The 25,829-nt window shown below is 43.1% G+C and overlaps 3 protein-coding genes across 4 annotated transcripts; all 3 read right to left on the reverse strand.

Annotated features, from left to right (window-relative positions):
- Positions 1-6,467: 6,467 nt before the first annotated feature.
- On the reverse strand, positions 6,468-7,708 carry LOC124292380 (putative uncharacterized membrane protein YMR173W-A). Its single transcript, XM_046729461.1, has 2 exons — positions 7,415-7,708; positions 6,468-6,770 (listed from the first exon to the last, which is right to left on the reverse strand). The coding sequence occupies exons 1-2, from the start codon at positions 7,706-7,708 to the stop codon at positions 6,468-6,470; spliced, it is 597 nt and encodes a 198-aa protein (XP_046585417.1).
- A 3,701-nt stretch (positions 7,709-11,409) lies between these two features.
- LOC124292381 (serine/threonine-protein phosphatase 6 regulatory ankyrin repeat subunit B-like) lies at positions 11,410-13,856 on the reverse strand. Its single transcript, XM_046729462.1, has 2 exons — positions 13,683-13,856; positions 11,410-12,375 (listed from the first exon to the last, which is right to left on the reverse strand). The coding sequence occupies exons 1-2, from the start codon at positions 13,854-13,856 to the stop codon at positions 11,410-11,412; spliced, it is 1,140 nt and encodes a 379-aa protein (XP_046585418.1).
- Positions 13,857-16,259: 2,403 nt separating this feature from the next.
- Positions 16,260-22,866, reverse strand: LOC124292389. Of its 2 annotated transcripts, XM_046729472.1 has the most exons (6): positions 22,810-22,866; positions 22,441-22,542; positions 19,958-20,027; positions 18,428-18,815; positions 17,600-17,679; positions 16,260-16,351 (listed from the first exon to the last, which is right to left on the reverse strand). In XM_046729472.1, the coding sequence occupies exons 4-6, from the start codon at positions 18,652-18,654 to the stop codon at positions 16,299-16,301; spliced, it is 360 nt and encodes a 119-aa protein (XP_046585428.1). In that variant the 5' UTR covers positions 18,655-18,815; positions 19,958-20,027; positions 22,441-22,542; positions 22,810-22,866; the 3' UTR covers positions 16,260-16,298. The 2 variants fall into 2 exon arrangements, 1 of the variants encoding a protein (XP_046585428.1); XR_006902442.1 differs by lacking the exon at positions 18,428-18,815.
- Positions 22,867-25,829: the final 2,963 nt, after the last annotated feature.

A 25,829-nucleotide genomic window follows, 5' to 3' on the forward strand; every position in this document is an offset into this window, starting at 1 on the left:
TAGGTGGGGACTGTGAGCTTCATGTAGGTGGGGACTGTGAGCTTCATGTAGGTGGAGACTGTGAGCTTCATGTAGGTGGGGACTGTGAGCTTCATGTAGAGTGGGGACTGTGAGCTTCATGTAGGTGGGGACTGTGAGCTTCATGTAGGTGGGGACTGTGAGCTTCATGTAGGTGGGGACTGTGAGCTTCATGTAGGTGGGGACTGTGAGCTTCATGTAGGACTGTGAGCTTCATGTGGAGTGGGGACTGTGAGCTTCATGTAGGTGGGGACTGTGAGCTTCATGTAGGTGGGGACTGTGAGCTTCATGTGAGCTTCATGTGAGCTTCATGTAGGTGGGGACTGTGAGCTTCATGTAGGTGGGGACTGTGAGCTTCATGTAGGTAGGTGGGGACTGTGTGAGCTTCATGTAGGTGGGGACTGTGAGCTTCATGTAGAGGTGGGGACTGTGAGCTTCATGTAGGTGGGGACTGTGAGCTTCATGTAGGTGGGGACTGTGAGCTTCATGTAGGTGGGGACTGTGAGCTTCATGTAGGTGGGGACTGTGAGCTTCATGTAGGTGGGGACTGTGAGCTTCTGTGTGAGCTTCATGTAGGTGGGGACTGTGAGCTTCATGTAGGTGGGGACTGTGAGCTTCATGTAGGTGGAGACTGTGAGCTTCATGTAGGTGGGGACTGTGAGCTTCATGTAGGTGGGGACTGTGAGCTTCATGTAGGGTGTGGGACTGTGTGAGCTTCATGTAGGTGGGGACTGTGAGCTTCATGTAGGTGGGGACTGTGAGCTTCATGTAGGTGGGGACTGTGAGCTTCATGTAGGTGGGGACTGTGAGCTTCATGTAGGGTGGAGACTGTGAGCTTCATGTAGGTGGAGACTGAGCTGTGAACTGTGAGCTTCATGTAGGTGGAGACTGTGAGCTTCATGTAGGTGGGGACTGTGAGCTTCATTCATGTGAGCTTCATGTAGGTGGGGACTGTGAGCTTCATGTAGGTGGGAGACTGTGAGCTTCATGTAGGTGGGGACTGTGAGGTTCATGTAGGTGGGGACTGTGAGCTTCATGTAGGTGGGACTGTGAGCTTCATGTAGGTGGGGACTGTGAGCTTCATGTAGGTGGGGACTGTGAGCTTCATGTAGGTGGGGACTGTGAGCTTCATGTAGGTGGGGACTGTGAGCTTCATGTGGAGGTGGAGACTGTGAGCTTCATGTAGGTGGGGACTGTGAGCTTCATGTATGGGTGGAGACTGTGAGCTTCATGTAGGTGGGGACTGTGAGCTTCATGTGTAGGTGGAGACTGTGAGCTTCATGTAGGTGGGGACTGTGAGCTTCATGTAGGTGGAGACTGTGAGCTTCATGTGGGGTGGGGACTGTGAGCTTCATGTAGGTGGAGACTGTGAGCTTCATGTAGGTGGAGACTGTGAGCTTCATGTAGATGTAGGGACTGTGAGCTTCACTAGGTGGGGACTGTGAGCTTCATGTAGGTGGGGACTGTGAGCTTCATGTAGGTGGGGACTGTGAGCTTCATGTGTGGGGAGCTTCATGTAGGATGGAGACTGTGAGCTTCATGTAGGTGGAGACTGTGAGCTTCATGTAGGTGGGGACTGTGAGCTTCATGTAGGTGGGACTGTGAGAGCTTCATGTAGGTGGGAACTTGAGCTTCATGTAGGTGGGGACTGTGAGCTTCATGTAGGTGGAGACTGTGAGAGCTTCATGTAGGTGGGGACTGTGAGCTTCATGTGTAGTGGGGACTGTGAGCTTCATGTAGGTGGGGACTGTGAGCTTCATGTAGGAGGTGGGGACTGTGAGCTTCATGTAGGTGGGGACTGTGAGCTTCATGTAGGTGGGGACTGTGAGCTTCATGTAGGTGGGGACTGTGAGCTTCATGTAGGTGAGGAGCTTCATCATAGGAGAGTGGGAGACTGAGCTTCATGTAGGTGGGGACTGTGAGCTTCATGTAGGTGGGGACTGTGACTGTGAGCTTCATGTAGGTGGGGACTGTGAGCTTCATGTAGGTGGGGACTGTGAGCTTCATGTAGGTGGGGACTGTGAGCTTCATGTAGGTGGGACTGTGAGCTTCATGTAGGTGGGGACTGTGAGCTTCATGTAGGTGGGAGACTGTGAGCTTCATGTAGGTGGGGACTGTGAGCTTCATGTAGGTGGGACTGTGAGAGCTTCATGTAGATGGAGACTGTGAGAGCTTCATGTAGGTGGGGACTGTGAGCTTCATGTAGGTGGGGACTGTGAGCTTCATGTAGGTGGGGACTGTGAGCTTCATGTAGGTGGGGACTGTGAGAGCTTCATGTAGGTATGGACTGTGAGCTTCATGTAGGTGGGGACTGTGAGCTTCATGTAGGTGGGGACTGTGAGCTTCATGTAGAGGTGGAGACTGTGAGCTTCATGTAGGTAGGTGGGGACTGTGAGCTTCATGTAGGTGGAGACTGTGAGCTTCATGTAGGTGGGAGACTGTGAGCTTCATGTAGGTGGGGACTGTGAGCTTCATGTAGGTGTGGAGACTGTGAGCTTCATGTATGTAGGTGGGGACTGTGAGCTTCATGTAGGTGGGGACTGTGAGCTTCATGTAGGTGGTGGAGACTGTGAGCTTCATGTAGGTGGGGACTGTGAGCTTCATGTAGGTGGAGACTGTGAGCTTCATGTAGGTGGGGACTGTGAGCTTCATGTAGGTGGAGACTGTGAGCTTCATGTAGGTGGGACTGTGAGCTTCATGTAGGTGGAGACTGTGAGCTTCATGTAGGTATGGACTGTGAGCTTCATGTAGGTGGAGACTGTGAGCTTCATGTAGGTGGAGACTGTGTGATTCATGTAGATGTGGACTGTGAGCTTCATGTAGGTCGGGACTGTGAGCTTCATGTTGGTGGGGACAGTGAGCTTCATGTTGGTGGGGACAGTGAGCTTCATGTAGGTGGGAACAGTGAGCTTCATGTAGGTGGAGACTGTGAGCTTCATGTACGTGGGGACTGTGAGCTTCATGTAGGTGGGGACTGTGAGCTTCATGTAGGTGGAGACTGTGAGCTTCATGTAGGTGGAGACTGTGAGCTTCATGTAGGTGGGGACTGTGAGCTTCATGTAGGTGGGGACTGTGAGCTTCATGTAGGTGGGGACTGTGAGCTTCATGTAGGTGGGGACTGTGAGCTTCATGTAGGTGGGGACTGTGAGCTTCATGTAGGTGGGGACTGTGAGCTTCATGTAGGTGGGGACTGTGAGCTTCATGTAGGTGGTGGGGCTTCATGTGTGAGCTTCATGTAGGTGGGGACTGTGAGCTTCATGTAGGTGGGGACTGTGAGCTTCATGTAGGTGGGGACTGTGAGCTTCATGTAGGTGGGAGACTGTGAGCTTCATGTAGGTGGGGACTGTGAGCTTCATGTAGGTGGGGACTGTGAGCTTCATGTAGGTCGGGACTGTGAGCTTCATGTAGGTGGGGACTGTGAGCTTCATGTATGTGGAGACTGTGAGCTTCATGTAGGTGGGGACTGTGAGCTTCATGTAGATGGAGACTGTGAGCTTAATGTAGGTGGGGACTGTGTGATTCATGTAGGTGGGGACTGTGAGCTTCATGTAGGTGGAGACTGTGAGCTTCATGTAGGTGGGGACTGTGAGCTTCATGTAGGTGGGGACTGTGAGCTTCATGTAGGTGGAGACTGTGAGCTTCATGTAGGTGGGGACTGTGAGAGCTTCATGTAGGTGGAGACTGTGAGCTTCATGTAGATGGGACTGTGAGCTTCATGTAGGTGGAGACTGTGAGCTTCATGTAGGTGGGGACTGTGAGCTTCATGTAGGTGGAGACTGTGAGCTTCATGTAGGTGGGACTGTGAGCTTCATGTAGGTGGAGACTGTGAGCTTCATGTAGGTGGAGACTGTGTGATTCATGTAGATGTGGACTGTGAGCTTCATGTAGGTCGGGACTGTGAGCTTCATGTAGGTGGGGACTGTGAGCTTCATGTAGGTGGGGACAGTGAGCTTCATGTAGGTGGGGACAGTGAGCTTCATGTAGGTGGAGACTGTGAGCTTCATGTAGGTGGGGACTGTGAGCTTCATGTAGGTGTGGACTGTGAACTTCATGTAGGTGGGGACTGTGAGCTTCATGTAGATGGAGACTGTGAGCTTCATGTAGGTGGGGACTGTGAGCTTCATGTAGGTGGGGACTGTGAGCTTCATGTAGGTGGGGACTGTGAGCTTCATGTAGGTGGGGACTGTGAGCTTCATGTAGGTGGGGACTGTGAGCTTCATGTGTGAGCTTCATGTAGGGGAGACTGTGAGCTTCATGTAGGTGGGGACTGTGAGCTTCATGTAGGTGGGGACTGTGAGCTTCATGTAGGTGGAGACTGTGAGCTTCATGTAGGTGGGGACTGTGAGCTTCATGTAGGTGTGAGACTGTGAGAACTTCATGTAGGTGGGGACTGTGAGCTTCATGTAGGTGGGGACTGTGAGCTTCATGTAGGTGGGGACTTCATGTGAGCTTCATGTAGGTCATGTAGACTGTGAGCTTCATGTAGGTGGAGACTGTGAGCTTCATGTAGGTGGGGACTGTGTGAGCTTCATGTAGATGTGGAGACTGTGAGCTTCATGTAGGTGGGGACTGTGAGCTTCATGTAGGTGGAGACTGTGAGCTTCATGTAGGTGGAGACTGTGTGAGCTTCATGTAGGTGGGACTGTGAGCTTCATGTAGGTGGGGACTGTGAGCTTCATGTAGGTGGGGACTGTGAGCTTCATGTAGGTGGGGACTGTGAGCTTCATGTAGATGTGACTGTGACTTCATGTAGAGCTTCATGTAGGTGGGGACTGTGAGCTTCATGTAGATGGAGACTGTGAGCTTCATGTAGGTGGGGACTGTGAGCTTCATGTAGGTGGGGACTGTGAGCTTCATGTAGATGGAGATTGTGAGCTTCATGTAGGTGGGGACTGTGTGAGCTTCATGTAGGTGGGGACTGTGAGCTTCATGTAGGTGGAGACTGTGAGCTTCATGTAGATGGAGACTGTGAGCTTCATGTAGGTGGAGACTGTGAGCTTCATGTAGGTGGGGACTGTGAGCTTCATGTAGGTGGAGACTGTGAGGCTTCATGTAGGTGGAGACTGTGAGCTTCATGTAGGTGGGGACTGTGAGCTTCATGTAGGTGGAGACTGTGAGCTTCATGTAGATGGAGACTGTGAGCTTCATGTAGGTGGGGACTGTGAGCTTCATGTAGGTGGGGACTGTGAGCTTCATGTAGGTGGGGACTGTGAGCTTCATGTAGGTGGGGACTGTGAGCTTCATGTAGGTGGGGACTGTGAGCTTCATGAGCTTCATGTTCAGGTGGGGACTGTGAGCTTCATGTAGGTGGGGACTGTGAGCTTCATGTAGGTGGGGACTGTGAGCTTCATGTAGGTGGGGACTGGGGACATGTAGGTGTGAGCTTCATGTAGGTTGGGACTGTGAGCTTCATGTAAGGTGGAGACTGTGAGCTTCATGTAGGTGGGGACTGTGAGCTTCATGTAGGTGGGGACTGTGAGCTTCATGTAGGTGGGGACTGTGAGTTTCATGTAGGTGGGGACTGTGAGCTTCATGTAGGTGGGGACTGTGAGCTTCATGTAGGTGGGGACTGTGAGCTTCATGTAGGTGGGGACTGTGAGCTTCATGTAGGTGGGGACTGTGAGCTTCATGTAGGTGGGGACTGTGAGCTTCATGTAGGTGGAGACTGTGAGCTTCATGTAGGTGGGGACTGTGAGCTTCATGTAGGTGGGGACTGTGAGCTTCATGTAGGTGGAGACTGTGAGCTTCATGTAGGTGGGGACTGTGAGCTTCATGTATGTGGAGACTGTGAGCTTCATGTAGGTATGGACTGTGAGCTTCATGTAGGTGGAGACTGTGAGCTTCATGTAGGTGGGAGACTGTGACTGTGAGCTTCATGTAGGTGGAGACTGTGAGCTTCATGTAGGTGGGGACTGTGAGCTTCATGTAGGTGGAGACTGTGAGCTTCATGTAGGTGGGGACTGTGTGAGCTTCATGTAGGGTGTGGACTGTGAGCTTCATGTAGGTGGGGACTGTGAGCTTCATGTAGGTGGGGACTGTGAGCTTCATGTAGGTGGGGACTGTGAGCTTCATGTAGGTGGGGACTGTGAGCTTCATGTAGGTGGGGACTGTGAGCTTCATGTAGGTGGGGACTGTGAGCTTCATGTAGGTGTGGACTGTGAGCTTCATGTAGGTGGGGACTGTGAGCTTCATGTAGGTGGGGACTGTGAGCTTCATGTAGGTGGGGACTGTGAGCTTCATGTAGGTGGGGACTGTGAGCTTCATGTAGGTGGGGACTGTGAGCTTCATGTAGGTGGGGACTGTGAGCTTCATGTAAGCGGAGACTGTGATTCGTGTAGGTGGGGACTGTGAGCTTCATGTAGGTGGGGACTGTGAGCTTGATGTAGGTGGAGACTGTGAGCTTCATGCAGGTTGGGGCTATGAACTTCATGTAGGTGTGAACTGTGAACTTAATGTAGGTGGGGACTGTGAACTTCAAGTAGGTTGACACTGTGAGCTTCATGTAGGTGGGGACTGTGAGCTTGATGTAGGTATGGGGCCAGTGAGGTGGAGACTATGACCTTCATGTAGGTGGGGACATTGAGCTTCATGTAGATGGAAACTGTGATATTCATGCAGGTGGGGACTGTGAACTTCATGTAGGAGGAGACTGTGAGCTTAATGTAGGTGGAGACTGTGAGCTTCATGCAGGTATGGACTATGAAATTCATGTACGTGTGGACTGTGAACTTCATGTCGGTGGGGACTGTGAGCTTCATGCAGGTGGGGACTGTGAGCTTCATGTAGATGGCGACTGTGAGCTTCATGTAGGTGGGGACAGTGAGCTTCATGTAGATGGAGATTGTGAGCTTCATGTAGGTGGGGACTGTGAGCTTCATGTAGGTTGGGACTGTGAGCTTCATGTAGATGGAGATTGTGAGCTTCATGTAGGTGGGGACTGTGAGCTGCATGTAGGTTGGGACTGTGAACTTCATGTTGGTGAAGACTATGAGCTTCATGTAGATGGAGACTGTGTTATTCATATAGGTGGAGACTATGACCTTCATGTAGGTGGGGACAGTGAGCCTCATCTAAGTGGAGACTGTGAGGTTCATGTAGGTGGAGACTGTCAGCTTCATGAAGGTGGAGACTGTGAGCTTCATGTAGGTGGAGACTGACCTTCATGTAGATGGAGACTGTGTGATTCATGTAGGTGGGTACACTGAGCTTCATGTAGGTGGGGACACTGAGCTTCATGTAGGTGGGGACTGTGAACTTCATGTTGATGGAGGCTGTGTGATTCATGTAGGTGGGGACTGTGAGCTTCATGTAGATGGAGACTGTGAGGTTCATGTAGGTGGAGACTGTGAGCTTCATGAAAGTGGAGACTGTGAGCTTCATGTAGGTGGAGACTGACCTTCATGTAGATGGAGACTGTGTGATTCATGTAGGTGGGTACACTGAGCTTCATGTAGGTGGGGACTGTGAACTTCATGTTGATGGAGGCTGTGTGATTCATGTAGGTGGGGACTGTGAGCTTCATGTAGATGGAGACTGTGTGATTCATGTAGGAGGACACTGAGAGCTTCATGTAGATGGAGACTGTGTGATTCATGTAGATGTGGACTGTGAGCTTCATGTAATTTGGGACTGTGATCTTCATGTAGGTGGGGACAATGAGTTTCATGTATGTGGAGACTGTCAGCTTCATGTAGGTGGGGACTTTGAGCTTCATGTAGGTGGGGACTGTGAGCTTCATGTAGGTGGGGACTGTGAGCTTCATGTAGGTGGTGAATGTGTGCTTCACGTAGAAGGGGACTGTGAATTGTTATGTGGATGGGGACTGTGTGCTTTCAACCATAAATATATTTCTAAACATACTTCCTAAACTTTTGTAAATACAAACACCATGAGCATCACTACCAGAGTACCCACGTTCGCTTTGAACAGGACTATCCGTCTCCACCTTAGATAATGGGAAATGTCGCTACCATATATGTTTCATACCGTCAGCACAACTGTAAAGTGATACCGGAAAGCAACTTACACATAGATCCTTCTGCCCATGACAATGAAGTTCATTTCTTAACCAAAGTGTATGCTATTGTTTTAAGTGTTTATTTAGTGTTTTCTGTTCTCAGCTTTGGCATAACGTATATGCCCTTAGTGGCCACAGTGATGGCATAACTAATGTTGTGGATTAATGCAGTGTAGTTTCTGAAAGTCCCCACTGTTCCAATTAGGGTGGTCCAGCTTTAGCTATAGGTTGTCTATACTCTTGTTTCACTTCATGAGACTTAGCCCATTGAGTATGTTATGAATACACTCAATCAACCTTGAAACCTGTTTAACTATAGCTCACAAAGCAAACAGTGCTATTGTACAAACGGTGTGCGTCATAATAATATCATTTGGGTAAGGGTACAAACGATGAAAAATGAATTCGGCATCGTTGTTGAAAAGAAAGACCCCTCAACAAGAACGCCATACTGATGAAACTGTTGCAAACCATGAACCGATCAACAACCCAAAATACAAATGTAAATATATAGTCAACAGATATGAACCGACTTACCGCTGAGCAGAGAAACATATATACCCCTGTGCATTAATTAAGCATCACCCTATTTTGAAAATACGATGTGATGCGACCGAAAACTTGGGGTATAGCCATCAATCTAATCAACCTGTAGTTAAAGAAGCTTTATCCACTGACAGTTTTACAAATATCATAACCATTTCTATTCCTTATGAAAGAATATGTTGATGAAAATGTGATGGGACAGAATTTTTACCCGAAATAACTATTCCTCTCCTGCTCAAACTACACAATTAAATTATTAAATTAAGGTTTGACAAAAAATAACAATTTTGTTATTTACCAAGATGACATTTACACATCATGTAAGCCATAATTATGCATTAGCAGGAAGAACCAGAATTTGAAAGATTCAGATCTTTTTTCCAACAATTCAGATTGCTAATTGACCAAAACTGAAAAAGGCCACATGAATAAGATTTTGGAATATTTTTTTTTAGGATTTTGAGTTTATTGTAATGAATAAACACTTCTCCTTGCCGGATACTGATAATTACAGCTAACATATGTTTGTTTTGTTTTTAACTTTTACTGCATTTTAAAATTTTCCTTTTTCCAAATCTTAGTTTACAAACTTCCATCCATTCACAATAAATAACGAATTTATAGGCCACAGAACAATCAATTATTACTTTCATTTGTCTAGATAAGGTAGCTTGTTTTAGGACGGAAAATATAAGCAATTATCCTAATTTAAATAAACATGGTAATTTCAATGATTTTTCGTTTTTGAAATGATATAGGCTTGCTCTATCAAATTATAAAGGTTATATTTTGGAAAGAATTTCATTTCAGACAAAATTAAGTGGTAAAAATAGAGGGTGGTGCTTATGTTATGCACAGATGTATATATGAACCTAATATAGGGTTCTGGATCCGAATACATTAGTTTGATATATATCGCTCCGTCTCTCTGCTCAACGATCACGTCATGTCTGTTGTGTGTTGAGACAAAAGTACAGTTCTGCACATGCTGTGTTTTGGGGAAAATCATCATGATAATTCCTGTTGAAACTGTTCTGGCAGAGGAATGGTAGTTCGACAGATCGCAAAATCAACCATAGTAAAGTTGGAAAATAATATTTAAAATTTAAACATGGTTGATAATATTAACATCAAAGCAGTTCTGGTAAACTTTATTTAGAATACACACACAATCTCAAGCAACACAGGAGTTTAATCAGTTATGTAGAGCATACAGTTCTCCTTCTCCTGGATCTATTTTACAGATACATCCAAGGGTGACGACGTCAACTGAAGGGGCTAAATACTGCTACTGTTCCCCTTGAAAAGGCAACGATAAGTCCTCCTCATTCAAAGGAGAATGTATCTACAAACGTTTCTAACGTAGAATATTTATGATTCTATTTTGAACCGAAATGAAAGTCCTAGCAATTGTCACTGACTTGAAAGAAGGTGTAAATCCTGCTGGTGTGTTATGTACCTGGTCCCTGACAAGGTGGCCAACATTTACTGATAGTACATTATAGCCTGTTGTTATCATGCATTATCCTGTAATGTCGTTTTAATGGTTATATACTTACTTTATAAACAAATTTGTGATATTACTGTATTACATTTAAGCATGTGTCATGTGTATTCTCATATAGTCACGTTATGGCTGAAATAGTGTCGATGTGTCATTTACTTTATCTCACTGAGACAGAGCTCTTTTTCAAATGTCACAATTGTTTTTATTTTCCCATCCTTCATACGTTACATATATTTTTTCGAATGCAAACTATAGAATGATATTTATTAATTTCTAAAGTTACGAATACGTGTACATATTTAAGAAATACAGTTCGCTCTACCACCATGTATAGTGTAATAATGCACACTTTCGCCCTGAACTATTACAACGTTAAAGCGTGCTCGGAATTTGGGATTTAACGTTGTAATAGTTCAGGGCGAAACTGTAAGATGCCAAATGTAATACTTTCTAAGGATAATGACGATTAATCTAAGGCAGAAAACAAACGACGTGTCGGTGGCCTAAATTACGAATCGTTGCACTGGGCTTACTGACGTGCTGTTCTATTGACGTGTCTGCCCCCCTACGTTAAGACGAACGTTACCAGAAAAGCAACTGATAAACAGTTTGATGACGGTTTACGGACGGGTTAAATATCTTCTCTAAATTATGTTAATTACATCTGTGATTAACGTAAACCATATGGGGCAATATGAACGTCGCATTTCAACAACCAACGTAAGTTTACATCAGTACATCCAGATGAAGGTGACTAGTCAATCGACATTCCACGATTGCATTGTGGGAATGTAAACATTGCGAACGTCACCGTGTCGTTGTAAAATTGTCAGTCGAACTGAGACATTATATCCGTTGGAAAAAATAAACGTAATGTTTCCACCAGTGATGTTAGCTGAGTGAAGCAACTGCAAACCAAGAAACCGATTGCAACGGAGTACTTTACTGTAGGAGACTGTACGAGGCGATGACAACTGGCATACATCGTGACGTCGGTTACATTGTGACGTAATGCAAAAGTATTCGATTACGAGGGCGCAGACTAGAATGGTGCAGTGACGCCAATGCATTCTGACGTAATGCAAAAAGTGCACATTATCGTCTGATAAAGTACTGTCGGCGCCTTCTATCTTTCACCGAAGCATCTTAGAAACTCCCATACAAAAGTTTTTGTGAGAAATTGAGATAACACTTGTGTTGCAAAGTGACATTGCCATAACCTAAAAACCTGACTGTATCATACTTGAATCTGTTTGCCATGAAAGTGTGTAACAAAGTGAATTTAACACGGAAATGTTCATTAAAATGGTGAATGTATCTATCACGTAAGTCTCTGAATCAAGAACAATGTCTGTACAAATTGGAAAAAAACACAATATTTAAGAAGGTCAAGAATATGTAATAGTCCATGGGACTTTGCAGTATCTGCTGCTGTTTTTCCTTTCTTGTTCCTGGCGTTAATGTCAACTGAGTCCTGTGCTAGGACATACTTCACCACCTCTATATTACCTCCCTCACAGGCAGTGTGAAGGAGGTGGTTGCCACTGACATCGACCAGTGACACGTCAGCTCCTTCACTCAGGAGGAAGACTACCACTTCCTTATGTCCATTTTTTGCCGCTTCCATCACAGGAGTCCTACCCCGGAAGTCTCTACTATTGATGCCCACATTGTCCTGTGCAAGGACATACGTCACCGTCTCTACATCTACCCCCTGACAGGCAAAGTGAAGGATGTTCCTACCTTTTTCATTGACCAGTGACACATTAGCCCCTTTTCTCACGAGGAGCTCTACCACGTCCTTATGTCCAGTTTCTGATGCAACCATCAGCGGTGTTCTCATCATCCTGTCTCCTCTGTTAATGTCCAATATATTTTGCGAGAGGACATACTTCACTATTTCCACATATCCTCCCCGACAAGCAGCGTGGAGGACATTATCACCTCTTTGATCGACCAGTGACATATCAGCTCCTTCACTCACGAGGAAGTCTACAACTCCCCTACGCCCGTTCTTTGCTGCTAACATCATAGGAGTCATACTCCTAAAACCTCTACTATTGATGTCCACATTGTCCTGTTCGAGGACCTGCTTCACCGCCTCCACATCTCCTCTCCGACAGGCAACGAGAAGTTTTTTGTTACGTCTTTTGTTGCCTTTTTTATTGATCAGTGACATATCAGCTCCTTTACTCGGGAGCTCTACTACTCCCTTATATTCCCTTGCTGATGCAACCGTCTCCAGTGTCTTCCTTGACAAGTCTGGACTGTTGATGTCGATTATGTTCTGAAATCAAAAGTGCAATATTTTGTACTTGGGTTTACTTCCCAAGAAACGAAGCAGCCGGGATACCGAACCCAGTCAGAGCAGGTGGGTGTGCACTCAAGTGTAACGGCTGGTTCATTTGCCGATGCCCCCACGGCTCATTGTGTGTGTATATATAGAGATGTTGGATTTTGTAAATACATGCTCAATTTTTGTGCATAACAATTTACAATCAACAGACATCATAACATGTCATGTGTACAAGTATGACTCCTGCCTGTCTGTGTAATTACATAATGTGACAGAGACCGAACTCGGGCCATAAATCAATGCGTATTGTATATGGTGTTAAGTTCAAATTGCATGTGGTCAGTGATCGCAGTTGTGTCAATGAAACAGACATTGAGTTTTGTCTGTGACAAAGACATATCTATATCAAAGTTAGAAATTCTGTCAACGCTAAATAATGACATTGCTTTTAAGTATCGAACTGAGAAAGTAATTCGGTGAAAAGAACGTAGGTTGAAATAGACAACTGAAATTATATAAACAGTTAAATCGGTAATCTACTGTCATAACATATTAAAAGCTCGCGCCTGTGAAATATCAACAAAACATTAGAAAAATAGCTCACACCAAAGCCTTAATAATAATAATAATAATACAGTAGATTTTTTATGCGCCAAAACTCCAGGCACTTGGTGTCTGCTCATGGCGCTACACAAAATTAATAAACACTGCAGTAGAGGTGAATACTCAGTAAAGCCTTCACTGAGTATTCCTAGCTGCGCGAACCTATTTCATTGCGCATGTGCTATGAGTGAAGCCCAGCCCAGCTGTTGAAACAACATTTCCCCCAAGTGCTGGGGGAAAATGAGTGAATCGTTTGAACTCCGATTTCGCGCAGGTTTTTCATCGCGTTATTTGCCAACTTTATAAGCTGAATTTGCATTTTTGATGATTTGTTTCGGTAAGTCCATACCGAAAGGTATCAGAATCTACCAAGTTGTGTTTTACGCTGCATGTGACCTTTAAGAAGTAGGTTTGATTCAAACTTTAGGTAACTTTTGTCAAATTACTATGAATGAAACAAAGACAAATATTGTTTCAGTATATATGTTCTGCAAGTGAATATATGTATATGTCTTTGGGACCATTTCAACAGTTTGACACACAATTACTAACATCCATTAAACACAAAATGAAGGCAAGTCTCATAACGAATACACTTGCCGCTTCTCTTCTTGTTGTATCGTTCATATAACTACACATATCTAGACACACATACACACTTTGTAACACCTCCATTTTACTTAGACATAACTTACATGCGATTGATTCTCAGAACGGCCGCCGGGTCCGCCTGTCCTCTCAATCTTCTTTGATTCACTTGCTCGATGACAGTGTGCGAAAATGAAGGAATCGTCGTTACAGTCAAGTTGGCACGTCTTCTTGTCAATGTTTCTAAAAATGATTGCCCTCTCCTTCATGTTCCCTGTCATCTTAAGTCCACATTCCTTTGAGCTGCATGTGGAAAGTAAAAACATGTAAACGGCTACTGCTAAGGCACTCTGGAGACAGTTATTTAAACAGAATGGCATCATCTTGAAGTAATCACCGAAGAGCACAGGGACTGAGAACTGGTTAGACGAATAAGAGAGGCTGCTGAACAACGGTTCAGAGATCACTGTCATAGGTATTGTGAGTTCTGACTTTAAGTAGTTTCAGGACAATGTTTCAGGACATCACGTGACATTACAATGTGGTCATAATGGCAGAGGCTTCAATACATCAATAAAAGAAATGCCAGAGCGTGCTACACCACATATGAGAGATCAGTGGAAACGGAAAACTGAGTTCTTCTTTTACGTGGATGCATCCGGGACATCACGTGGCATAACACACAAGTGAAATCAATAAAGCACAAGGCTTGACATGTGACTGCCATATATACGACAGTATATTCATTTTTATGCAAACCGAATGGCTCACTAGTCCAGGGCGATCAACACAAAAGGTCCACCAACAACTCTACCAACAACCCAACAGGTCCACCACCTTCACTATAAATGCCCCAACTGGTCCACCACCTTCACTATAAACAAACCAACAGGCCCACCACCTTCACTATAAAGTACCCAACAGGTCCACCACCCTTACTATAAACAACCCAACAGGTCCACCACCTTCACTATAAACAACCCAACAGGTCCACCACCGTCACTATAATCAGCCCACAAGGCCAACTACATCCACCACCTTCGCTATAAACAACCCAACTGGTCCACCACCTTCACTATAATCAACCAAACAAGTCCACCACCTTCACTATAAACAACCAAACAGGTCCACCACCTTCACTATAAACAACCCAACAGGTCCACCACCTTCACTATAATCAGGCACCCATGAAGGGCCACCTCCTCGTGGTGGGTGCTGGGTAACGCTAAGCGCCCTTCAACCCCCCGTTGTGGACCCGGGGGGATATTTGGTCCACCAACCCGTTTGCCGTGGGTTGCGCCCCTGTGTCGGTGGAGGACGGGAGTCTGGTGGTTGAGGGCAGTAGGAGCCTGGAACCGTGTTCCTATTGCCCAACACACCACTTCGGCCCTTACTTCACCTAGACGGGTGGTAGAATCGGCCCGATTCTATCAATCGGCTGGTCACGCCATGCCCTGTGCGTAGAAAATATTTTTGCACTTTTGAATAATTGGGTATTGGTCATTTTGACGTCTAGTGTAGAAAATTATTGATATATTTACTTGCCTAGAGTCCTATGCCAGAAGGCGGTGGCTCATGGGCCAATCTGGCGATGTTGACCGCTGAATAATGTATGTCTCTAAGTTATTGTTATGGGCAGAACCACCCTACCAATTAACTTAGTAGACAAATATAGCTATTCAAGTCATATTTGCTTGAGTATAACATCCCTGTATCCCTGGTGTTTGCATGCTGGAGACCCGATGCAGTTAGACACCGTCCTCGTTGACACTCCATGGTGGGTGGGGACCAGGGCTGTCGAATCAATTTTATATCACCATGGCTCACAATCATTCTGGTTCTAGTCGCAGTGAAAAGAAGAGACGTTTGGAAGCTGAGATATTGTCCTCTGATGATGATATTTCTCTTCCTCAAAATTCAAATTCCTGGGCACGATTTATTGTCGTTGACTCAAAAGATGGACTCCCTTTGAAAATCAACCCTTTTGCTATTAGCAAAGCAATTGAAGGCATTTGTGGAGAAGTAACAAATGATTCACGGCTCCGAGGCGGCTCTCTTTTGGTAGAATGTGCCCGACGACCACAGGCTGTTAATCTTTTGAAATGTACCACTTTTGTCAATACTGAAGTCACTGTCTCAGTACACCGAACTCTAAATTCCAGTCGAGGGATCATCCGCGACAGAGCCCGTTGTCTCGCGGAAATGACTGAGGAAGAAATACTGAAAGAACTTTCTGGGCAACATGTGACCTCAGTGAAACGTTTCATGAGAAAAGATGGAGATGCAATTATCCCAACAAATACTTATTTGTTCACTTTTTCGCTGACTGCTATCCCCAAATCCATTAAGGCAGACTATTTTAACATCGGAGTGGAGGTGTATGTCCCCAATCCACTCCGGTGTTACAATTGTCAGAAATTTGGACATGGTTCCAAATTCTGCAATTGAAAATACTCAAACATACTCGAAGACAAACGTTGTTGTGACACAGACACTACAAACAGAATCAGTGTTAAACGTTTACAGCTTCAAGGCACTGTAACAATCAACAGAACATAAAACATGAGGAAGGAACGTGTGTTGGTTCCCTGCAAACAATAACGTCAACCTTTGAGTATATGTTTGAAGCCAAAAGGAAAAATATAATCTCATCAAAAGCAGAATGCCCTATAAGAATCTCACCTCTGCCACGTCGGATAGCATATCCGTTGATGAACGGGTCTTCATCTTGGCTTTCTATTGTCGCAAGATGGCTCTCCAAGTAACAACAGTAGGCCTGAAAAGTACACTCCATTGTTTAAACAGCAAGCAGAGGAAGCACGTTCTTCCAAGACGACACCTACCATCTGTACATCTCTTTAAATACGAAAGACTAAATTTTGTTCAAGTCTAGAGAGATATGTCGGCACATACTTTTATCAGTGACAGAAAAGTGATTTGTAAAATACATGTCCACATCTGCTTTTCTGACTCAGTTGGAATAATTTAAATTTTCGAGCTAACTGTTTTGAGCAATTTGTTTCAAAGTACATTGTATACAACAACTATGTCTTCTGTAAATGAAGTAAAATAAATAGGGTATATCATGTGTCAGGGGTGATGAGGCCATCTCATGCTGCAGTTTCACGTCATTCTGTGTTGTTGTTTAACGTTATGTGGTGGCGGTCTGTAGATAACTGAGCCTGAACCAGGCAATACAGTTATCAACAGCTTGAGCATTGAATTGAGATACAATGACACGTGTCATTCGAGTCAGCAACCCGGATCGTCATGTATTCATCACATAATTGTGAAAGGCTGAATTTTGTTAAGTCCAGAACATATTTCTGACAATTCTAACCTTCACAGGTGGTCAGAATATTTCAGCTTGCATTGTATCATGATAAATACTTTATAAGTTGTATGCTTCTCTCAAGGGTAATACGGTCTGATGTACGCCTCTTTGTAGCAGTAACACCCGAGCTGGAAGGCGCACATCAGACCGTATTACCCGAGGGAGAATCATGCATCGTGTTTATCTTACCGCCATGTTAAATGTACAAAATATCATTTTATTTTATTTTAAAGATCGCTACTACCGACTATATGACAATTAAACAAAATGGCGTCTGTCTCTCGACTGGATTTTTAAAATCCATGAAACATATTCTGACAAGCTTAAAACTGCTCTAAAAAAGGTTCATTATTTTTAAATTGAGAGTGCCAACGAATAATGTATAAAGTAGTTTAAATAAAGCAGTGAAAGTCGGTAAAATAAATGTGTACAAAGTGAACTAAAAACAGCTAATCGAACGGTTTTCGAACTCCAGTCACTGCATACGTCATATTACTCAGCGGATAGTTGTTACCGTGGCAGCAGGTAATATCCTCCTGGGAGGGGTGACACGGAAACTTGTTTAAGCGTCATTAACCAATAAAATTAAAGTATTTTACATGAAGGTAAGATAAGTGGTGGTTTGATTGTTTGAAGCCCAGTAGGAGAGAGTTAAAGGTGAGAAAAATACTCTCATGCGATAATACTTACAGCCGCCTCTGGAAACGAACATCGCACGTTTGAGAACCAGTAGCAGGACTTTCTGTGTAGATGAAATCCTAGCGGACATCCTGATAAATGATAATATATCAATTTTGAATGGAAAACTGCTTAATAACATTGATTAATTTATGAAAAAACAGCAACAAAACCCTTGAAAACCTAAAGAAACCTGAATCGTCGGATACCAACCAGTTAATTTACCAGCACGATCATAATGAACTTATCATTTCTTACAAAACTACAGACAGATCAAATCCTTATTTACAGATGGATCCAAGGATGATGGTGCAGTTGCTTAGCCACTGTCGTTGTATCGAATAAAATAGCACCCAGATTATCAGACAACAGTTCAATATTTATAGCAGAATCCAGGGCAATTGTAACAGCTCTCAAATATATCAAAAACCTATTTAAATATAATAGTTTATAATAGTGTCTGATTCCCTTTCCTGTCTTCAGGCCGTAATATAAGGAATATTTCTAATATACATCCACTGATCTGTGAAGTAATAGAACTGCATAATGCTCATGCTACTAGTCAGGGCGTAGTCTCTAAATGCCTACAGTGACAAATGCCTACAGTGTAGAATAAACAAAGTACTGCACCAGTGATTTCAAGCAGCAGTATCTTCTCCCCATTACATAAATGGAACATTCCAACAGACAAGGTGGACAAATGCCTACACAACGAAAAAAATGCTGGGGTTTTCATATATTTGTGAAATGGAACAATAATTGAATTCATATCTTTACATCTGACAGGGTCAAATATCTTTACATCATCTTATGCATATTTATGCTGAGAATTTGTTTTACTCCATCTTCACTAGTCGACCAACAGCACTGAGAAAGTCCAAGGGAGCCTTCACACCAGCTCGTAGCTGATCCTTTAGTCTATCAAGCATGTTGTCAATCTCCTTGCACACACGACGTCGTGGCGGTGGTTTAGCTCCATGGATGAACTGAACAAGCCTGTTCCGTTCGGTCTTCTCCAGCTTCTGAAGAACCTTCACCAACTCAAAGCTGTTTGGATGAGCTCTCATGACGACCTTGTTCAGATGGGAATGCCACCCCTCGAGCACTATTTGGGAACACTGCTTCTGTGGCTCTGATGGCGGCGATTTCAAAGTCTGTTTGGATGCTAGTTGGCTGAAGTGGATGTCCAGTGGTTTCCTGTACTTTCTCACTCAAGAGTCTCAAGAGTCTGAACAGAGAGTCAAGGTAGCAAAGGTACTGTAAGTCCCCATGGTCCCTAGTATGGTGATCGGCCTTCAGTTGTTGGCGATCTATAACCTGTTTTTATCTTGTATTGTCCTAATAGTGCTATTAATTTTAACCTTCCACACTAGTTTTAAATCTAATTGTGATATTCTAGTTGTTTTACTGTCCTTCGATGACAAGTTTTATAATATATACATATTTCATTTCAATGTAAAATGTTCTCGTCACGATATGGCTGAAATATTGCCGATGTGACGTTAAATATTAACTCACTCACACACTCACTCACTTAAATGTAAACTTAGCATGTCCAGGCCATTTTTTAATATAACTAAATCAATATTCTTCCTCTGTTTTATTATTCATTATTATTTATGGAACTGTAAATACCGTCATTTCTTAACCTCCACTGGTCACGTGCAATTTTCCTGACCCAAATTTTGAGAAAACATGTCCAAGTATCTTTGGCATTAACTGATAAAATTAAAAAGCACAAATATGATACATGTTCATTCTCTTTATTGCAGCTTTCAACTGCCCCAAAAACGTGGGCAATGATTTTAAAAGTGACAAAGTGTGAGGTTATAATTGTGATTACAATCATCTTTCTCTTTGCAATAGTCATAACATCCAACAATGTTCAATAGTTTTATGGGGGATGAATTGATGTGTGGAACTATAATTCAACAATTATTATGCACAAAAAAGGACTTTTTTTATAAAATAGGCTATTTCAAAGACGAGTAAATGTTAAAAAAAAACCACTTTGTTCTCCATAGTTCAAATTACACTTACAACTGGAATGGGAAATACTGCATTTATTTAATCTTTGTCTGTTTTTAAAGTAAATGGTTATTATGAACAAACAAAAAATAATAAACATTTAATGAGACAGAATGACTCAAGCTGTGAATGATTATCGCTTGAGACTGTGGTAGATATCTGCATTTAAAACATACGCAAGAACATATTGGTATATATAACATATATAGAATATAGATAAGGCATCATGAGAAAAAAATATGAAATATTTTCAATAGTGATGTTATATGATATCTGCATTTGTCTTTCAACCATCTAAGAAGTGTTGAAACAACTACTAGTGTGCTAAATCATAACACAAACCAAATTAAAGCATCAGGCGTAGCTTCTGTATTTCTTCTGATTTCAGAGGTACATCGCTGAGTCAATGGCCCTGAAAAAAAAGGAAAAGAAAAACCATGAATAATTACTTCTTTTTTCATGCCTTAAAGAAAACCATTTATTCTTTTATTGCAGACGGATATTAATTTTATATTAATTTGATTTAGAATAAATAGATATTCCTGATATTTCGTCTACGAATGGTTTTGGGATGTTGAATGCGTTTGAAATATTACAATACATTACATATCTTTTGAATGATTACAAATGTTAGTAAGAAATGGAAGCGAACTAGCATGTTCAACCAAAAAAAATGTTCAGCTACAGGTTAGTAGAAAAACAAAAGATGTAAAAGATAAACAGTTGGTTCATTAGGTTAACTGACCAAAAGTAAAGAAAACAACAACATTTTTTGCAAGTTTCTTCACAGTTTCCATTTCCAGTTCTTGTTGAAAACTTTTCTCTGGAGCAACTACGTCGTTTTCAGCAATAGTTGGGACATCGAAAATTTCATTTCTGTAATTTTGTTTCTTTTGACCACGGTTTTTCCTATCACACGCCAGTGTTCAGTATATTTTCCGAGCGAGGGCATGTTCAACCTGACTAGCCTACAAACCCAATCAGAAAGAACTGTTCTTTTCAAACTGTTACAACTTTGAATTCTACACAATTCTAACACTAAGCCATTCTGAATAACTCCACTCGAAAGTTTTTCGATATTTCTTAAAAAAAAAAACTCAGGCTGGAGTCCAAACTTCCATAAAATTCATAAACATGACTGATGAAAAGTTTGACTGACTAACTACAATTGAGTGTTTGGATAACAGTTTCGATGTCGATGGTGTTCTGCATTGATGTGATTAGCTCCCTGGTGATCAGGGTTTGTGTGGAGACATCTTTGCATGTAGTCACTTCCTGTTCTTCTTGTACTTCTTCTAAATCCTGGTCAGGAAGGGGTTTGTTGTCTTCCCCTCCCCAGAGGGAATAGGCCTCTGCTCTCATGTCCACAATGGTAGTATCAGAGTCATCTGCCCTTTGTTATTCTTCGTGTATTCCAACATTTTCAGTTCAGGTTCATAATCCTTGACCAGTTCAACTTGTGTAATTCCGGGACAAGCCGAATGACGACTCGTGCCCCTCTAGAATGATTTCATATTGGCGTATGAACATCAGAACTACTATACACAAGAACGGTAACTCTATCCCCCTTTGATTAAAATGTTTCTTAATATCATCGAAGCACTGGTACATAGTATTGCTGTTGTTTTGGGTGTTTTTTGTTTGTTTGTTTTTTTATTTTTGTTGTTTTTTTTTACTTATTTATTTTTAAGAATTAAACCTCTTTGATACAACTAAAAGAAGGAGAGAAACATATTTGCTAAAGACATATTCTTATGTAATTATTACCAGCTGTTCACCTTATATTTCCAATTATATTAGTTTTCTAAATAGGGTTTAATATTCACTTATAGGAATTGTTTTGTTGAATATACAAACTGAACACCCGTGTAACCTTGCTGTCACACCCCTGGTGGAATTTTAAATGAATTCGCTGAAAGACATATGAATGACAAAAACAAAGTGAGACTAAAATATCCCCAGAGATGTGAAATATAAACCTGATGTTAAAGAATAATGTTGATTAGTTACATACAGATATAATATTATTGTTTTTAAACTCGTAGCGATTTACACATGTTGGAAGCGCACATACAATCTCCATAACAAGCCCGCAAGATCGTCAGAAATACACTCAATTAGACCCATGAGAGCCGTTATGTCAACAAACGCACGTGCGTGTATTTGAATCTCTCGCCGTCCATGTCACTATCCTTACTAAAATCTACACGAGGCAACATAGTTCTGTTAGCTTCATTCCTTGGGCTTTCAATATGACGATATATATTTTAGAAGTTGGAAGATAGAACAAGTATATATGGCAGGCAGCTTCTTTAAGTATAGAACACGACGTTTCGAACACGACGCTGTTAAACCAAAGTCACTCACTCACTCTTTGTGGCTTACCACTTTCACGTGGTTTCCTCATACAGTCAGCAGAGGATAAAACAATATGTGCAAATTTGCCAACAGCGAGATTAAAATCAGAATATTTGAGCATTGACAAATCTGTGAGTAACTGACATGACTGAGATAATTTGTTTACGAATCTTTCAGACATGGAGGAGTTCCGTCTATATGTATACCTCTGGGGTTTGTTAGAGTCAGAAGGAATTTGGTCATAATCAGCTGATTTCATAAAATGACGACATGCTGGCATGTGTTTCGATTCTACTCTGGAATCGACTAACATATAATTGGTGTCATATTGACAGAACGAATAAAATAATCTACAACACTGCAACCTTGCTGAGCTATATACGTAAAGTTACCGTAACTATCTCCAGTTGCTCTCCCGTTGAATGTGTATACATTATGGGTAAAACACAGGTCAAGCAACAGCTCACCAAATTTATTGGGGGTCTTGTCACATGACTGCCTATATGGGGACAGTCGGTTCTTCAGGAAAGGCCAGTGGTCCAGCTGATCTATAGGTGTGGTTTTCTCAGCTGTAACATAAAATGTGGAGCCAACCGTTGAAGTATGCATTCCCAAAAAATAATACATCTTTATTGTCTATTATCGTTGTTTAGAACAAACGTGTCTATCTTAAGGCAAAGGGCATTATGTATGCTGGTCTCCATTTGTTGACAGTAGTCTGCAATTGAGTTGTGCACAAGTAGCATAACTCCGCCCGAGACTCTACCAGCCTTGGCAATCTTATAAGCTTTTGCTACGTATATCTCATACGCATTTAGTTGAGGAAGTGCTCTAACCTTATCTAGCTTGAAAGGCATTCGATAAAATCAGTGTCATCGATTTTGGATATAGATCCTTCGGTGTTCCAAGTAACATATTTAAGTAGGGAATTAAAGTCAGTTACCTCAGCACCTGGTTGGTTTGTTCGTGACATATGGACCGGGCCTAGCTGTCATCCTCCCTAGCAGATCTCCCCTCGGGGTTGGGCGCTTACTCCGCGACTAACTGCTGTCCCCCGGGGTTCGGGGTTGATGTATATACCCCGGGTCAGGGCTGTAAAAGCGCCTGATGGGGGTGGGGAGATGACGTCAGTGTCTGTGCTTTGTTCAGCTCAGGACCTCTAGACACTGGCTTGACTTGAAGGAATCTGCAAGGTGTATCGCTGTCTTGCATTGGTCTTGTTTCCAGTCTACCGTTCTTGTAGGCATCGAGTCCTTTACTACGAAGGTCAGCCAGAGTGTCTCTCTGTTAGATCGTTAGCTACGCCTATCCCACTACTTCTCAACGTGTCTCTCTGTGAGATCGTTAGCTACGCCTATCCCACTACTTCTCAACGTGTCTCTCTGTGAGATCGTTAGCTACGCCTATCCCCTACTTCTCAACGTGTCTCTCTGTGAGATCGTTAGCCACGCCTATCCCGCTACTTCTCAACGTTTCTCTCTGTGAGATCGTTAGCTACGCCTATCCCGCTACTTCTCAACGTGTCTCTGTGAGATCGTTAGCTACGCCTTTCCCAATACTTCTCAACGTGTCTCTCTGTGAGATCGTTAGCTACGCCTATCCCCTACTTCTCAACGTGTCTCTCTGTGAGATCGTTAGCCACGCCTATCCCGCTACTTCTCAACGTTTCTCTCTGTGAGATCGTTAGCTACGCCTATCCCGCTACTTCTCAACGTGTCTCTGTGAGATCGTTAGCTACGCCTTTCCCAATACTTCTCAACGCGTTTTTCTCTGAGATCGTTAGCCACGCCCATCCCACTACTTCTCAACGCGTTTCTCTCTGAGATCGTTAGCCACGCCTATCCCACTACTTTTCAACGTGTCTCTCTCTGAGAACGTTAGCTACGCCTATCACACTATTTCTCAACGTGTCTCTCTCTGAGATCGTTAGCCACGCCTATCTCACTACTTCTCAACGTGTCTCGATGTTTGAGTTCAGAGGTCTTCTCATCAGTGTGATTAAACTTGGCCATAAGTGGGCGTGGTTTATCGGGTTTGGAGTTTCTACCTATGCAATGCGCCCATAAAATATCGCCTTTACTCCACTCCATATGTCGATTCAAAACTGACACAATATTAATCCTTACACGACTCAAACGATTCATTTTGCTGTTCAGGTAGACCATAGAAATCTCCTGGACGCCGCTAGTCTATCTATCTCTGACCCGGGAGCTGACACTATTTTCTCTAGATTTACGGTAGCTTGCTCATGCCTCGACTTTATTACGCGTATCAGAAATGGATGTTTCTTATGTGATGCATCTTGGTAATACGAGCAGCAGTTTGGAATACGCTCGCTCAGAGTGTATAAGATACACTTCACTGTAGGCGTATTAATAATAATATTGTTAAATTTTCGAATATAGCATTTTACTCACATTAATCAAATTTCGCATTAAATTACTTACAATTAAATAAATTTTCACATTGAGTTAACAAATCGTTTGCATTGAATATAGTATTTTCAGGAAAGTATCTAAAGTAACTATCGGATTCATAAAATTAGCTGGGTTTTGGGGGGGGGTGTTGTTTCAAATATTATGTGTGTGATATACTGATAGTGTGAGAAAAAGGCTGTGCACTTCTTGATATAAATTTGAATGCCTCATGGGATTTTGAGGTCTTGAGGAATGGCCAACATGACTGATTGCCAAGTTCGTGTTTAGTTTTTAGCAATATTCCATCAATATCACGACGGGGGTCACACGTTGTACCCATGTGGGGAGTCGAACACGGGTCTTCAGCGAGACGAACGAACACTTTAACCACTTGGCTACCCCGGCGCCCAACCTTAACAACAGAGGAGTGTGTGAAAAACCAAAGACTGTTGGTTGTATCTGTGTAACGGATGCCTTGATTAAGTGACATGTCATACTATTAGCAAAAGCCTTAATCACTGAAGCATTGATGACCGTGTAAACATCTTGTTGGCTGACCGGGACCATCATAAGGCACAGCTGGATCTGTCGACGATGTATCTAAACATTATCTAGTCTCCTTGTGTTCGGACAACAGGGTTCGACCGCATAAATATATACCATTAAAAAAAAGAAACGCATAACCCAGAAATTTGTTGCGAAAATGTTGTATTTTCAAAAATGTATAACCCGTCCACAAACAGACTTCAGGAAATGATTTTTTGCATCAGCTTAGAAGAAGGAAATGTCTATACAACCAAGTGGATAATTTTACATAACGGAGACACTGAGCGCCATGGTGGCGACGTAGCACGGACCCGACGTCGGGTCTCCTGGCTCTCAGTCCAATCTCTCTCAACCCGTTCCGTACAGCTTGATCGGATATCCTCCGAAGTCCAGGCACCCTAGCTGCTGTGCTCTCACCCGTGGCAGTACGATCAAGCAGATGTAGTACCTGGATGTACCGATCTTGGACTACAGTGGTGACTCGAGGTCTGCCTGTACGGGGAGGGTCATTTGTTATACCTGTTTGGTTGTAAAGAGTTGTAAGCCGTGATATCGTGCTCAGACTAACATTCAAACGCCTGGCAACAGACGATTGGTAATCTCCAGCGTGTAATCTTCCAATGGTGATGTTCTGTGTCGCAGCGTCAAGACGTGGCGTAGTGATTTGACCTTGCAACTCCTTCAAAACGAATGCCGATTTCCGAAAGTAATCTGGATTTTTATAACTTCTTTGAGTGGCATATTAGAAGTTGGGAAGTACAATATAGAACAAACTTTATGGATAATAACTTTTTATGCAACGTTTCGATATAGATTCTTGTACCGTTGACAACGGTACAAGAATCTGTAATCGGAACGTCGCACTCACGAATAAAAAGAAGTTGTTATCCATA

This window comes from Haliotis rubra, unplaced genomic scaffold (genome assembly GCF_003918875.1).
Source record: "Haliotis rubra isolate DU_JTF1 unplaced genomic scaffold, ASM391887v1 Scf516, whole genome shotgun sequence".
NCBI classification, from domain to species: Eukaryota; Metazoa; Mollusca; class Gastropoda; order Lepetellida; family Haliotidae; genus Haliotis; species Haliotis rubra.

Coding starts and splice junctions, on each gene's coding strand:
- LOC124292380 (XM_046729461.1), bottom strand. CDS start 7,708: ATGAAGCTGACAGTCTCCACATACATGAAACTCATTGTCCCCACCTAC. Junction 6,771..7,414: donor CAGTCTCCATCTACATGAAG/GTCAGTCTCCAC, acceptor ACCTGCATGAAG/CTCACAGTCCCCACCGACAT.
- LOC124292381 (XM_046729462.1), bottom strand. CDS start 13,856: ATGACAGGGAACATGAAGGAGAGGGCAATCATTTTTAGAAACATTGAC. Junction 12,376..13,682: donor GTTCTGAGAATCAATCGCAT/GTAAGTTATGTC, acceptor TTTTGATTTCAG/AACATAATCGACATCAACAG.
- LOC124292389 (XM_046729472.1), bottom strand. CDS start 18,654: ATGAGAGCTCATCCAAACAGCTTTGAGTTGGTGAAGGTTCTTCAGAAG. Junction 17,680..18,427: donor GGTCGACTAGTGAAGATGGA/GTAAAACAAATT, acceptor ATCATTTATCAG/GATGTCCGCTAGGATTTCAT. Junction 16,352..17,599: donor GTTCGTTTCCAGAGGCGGCT/GTAAGTATTATC, acceptor TGTACTTTTCAG/GCCTACTGTTGTTACTTGGA.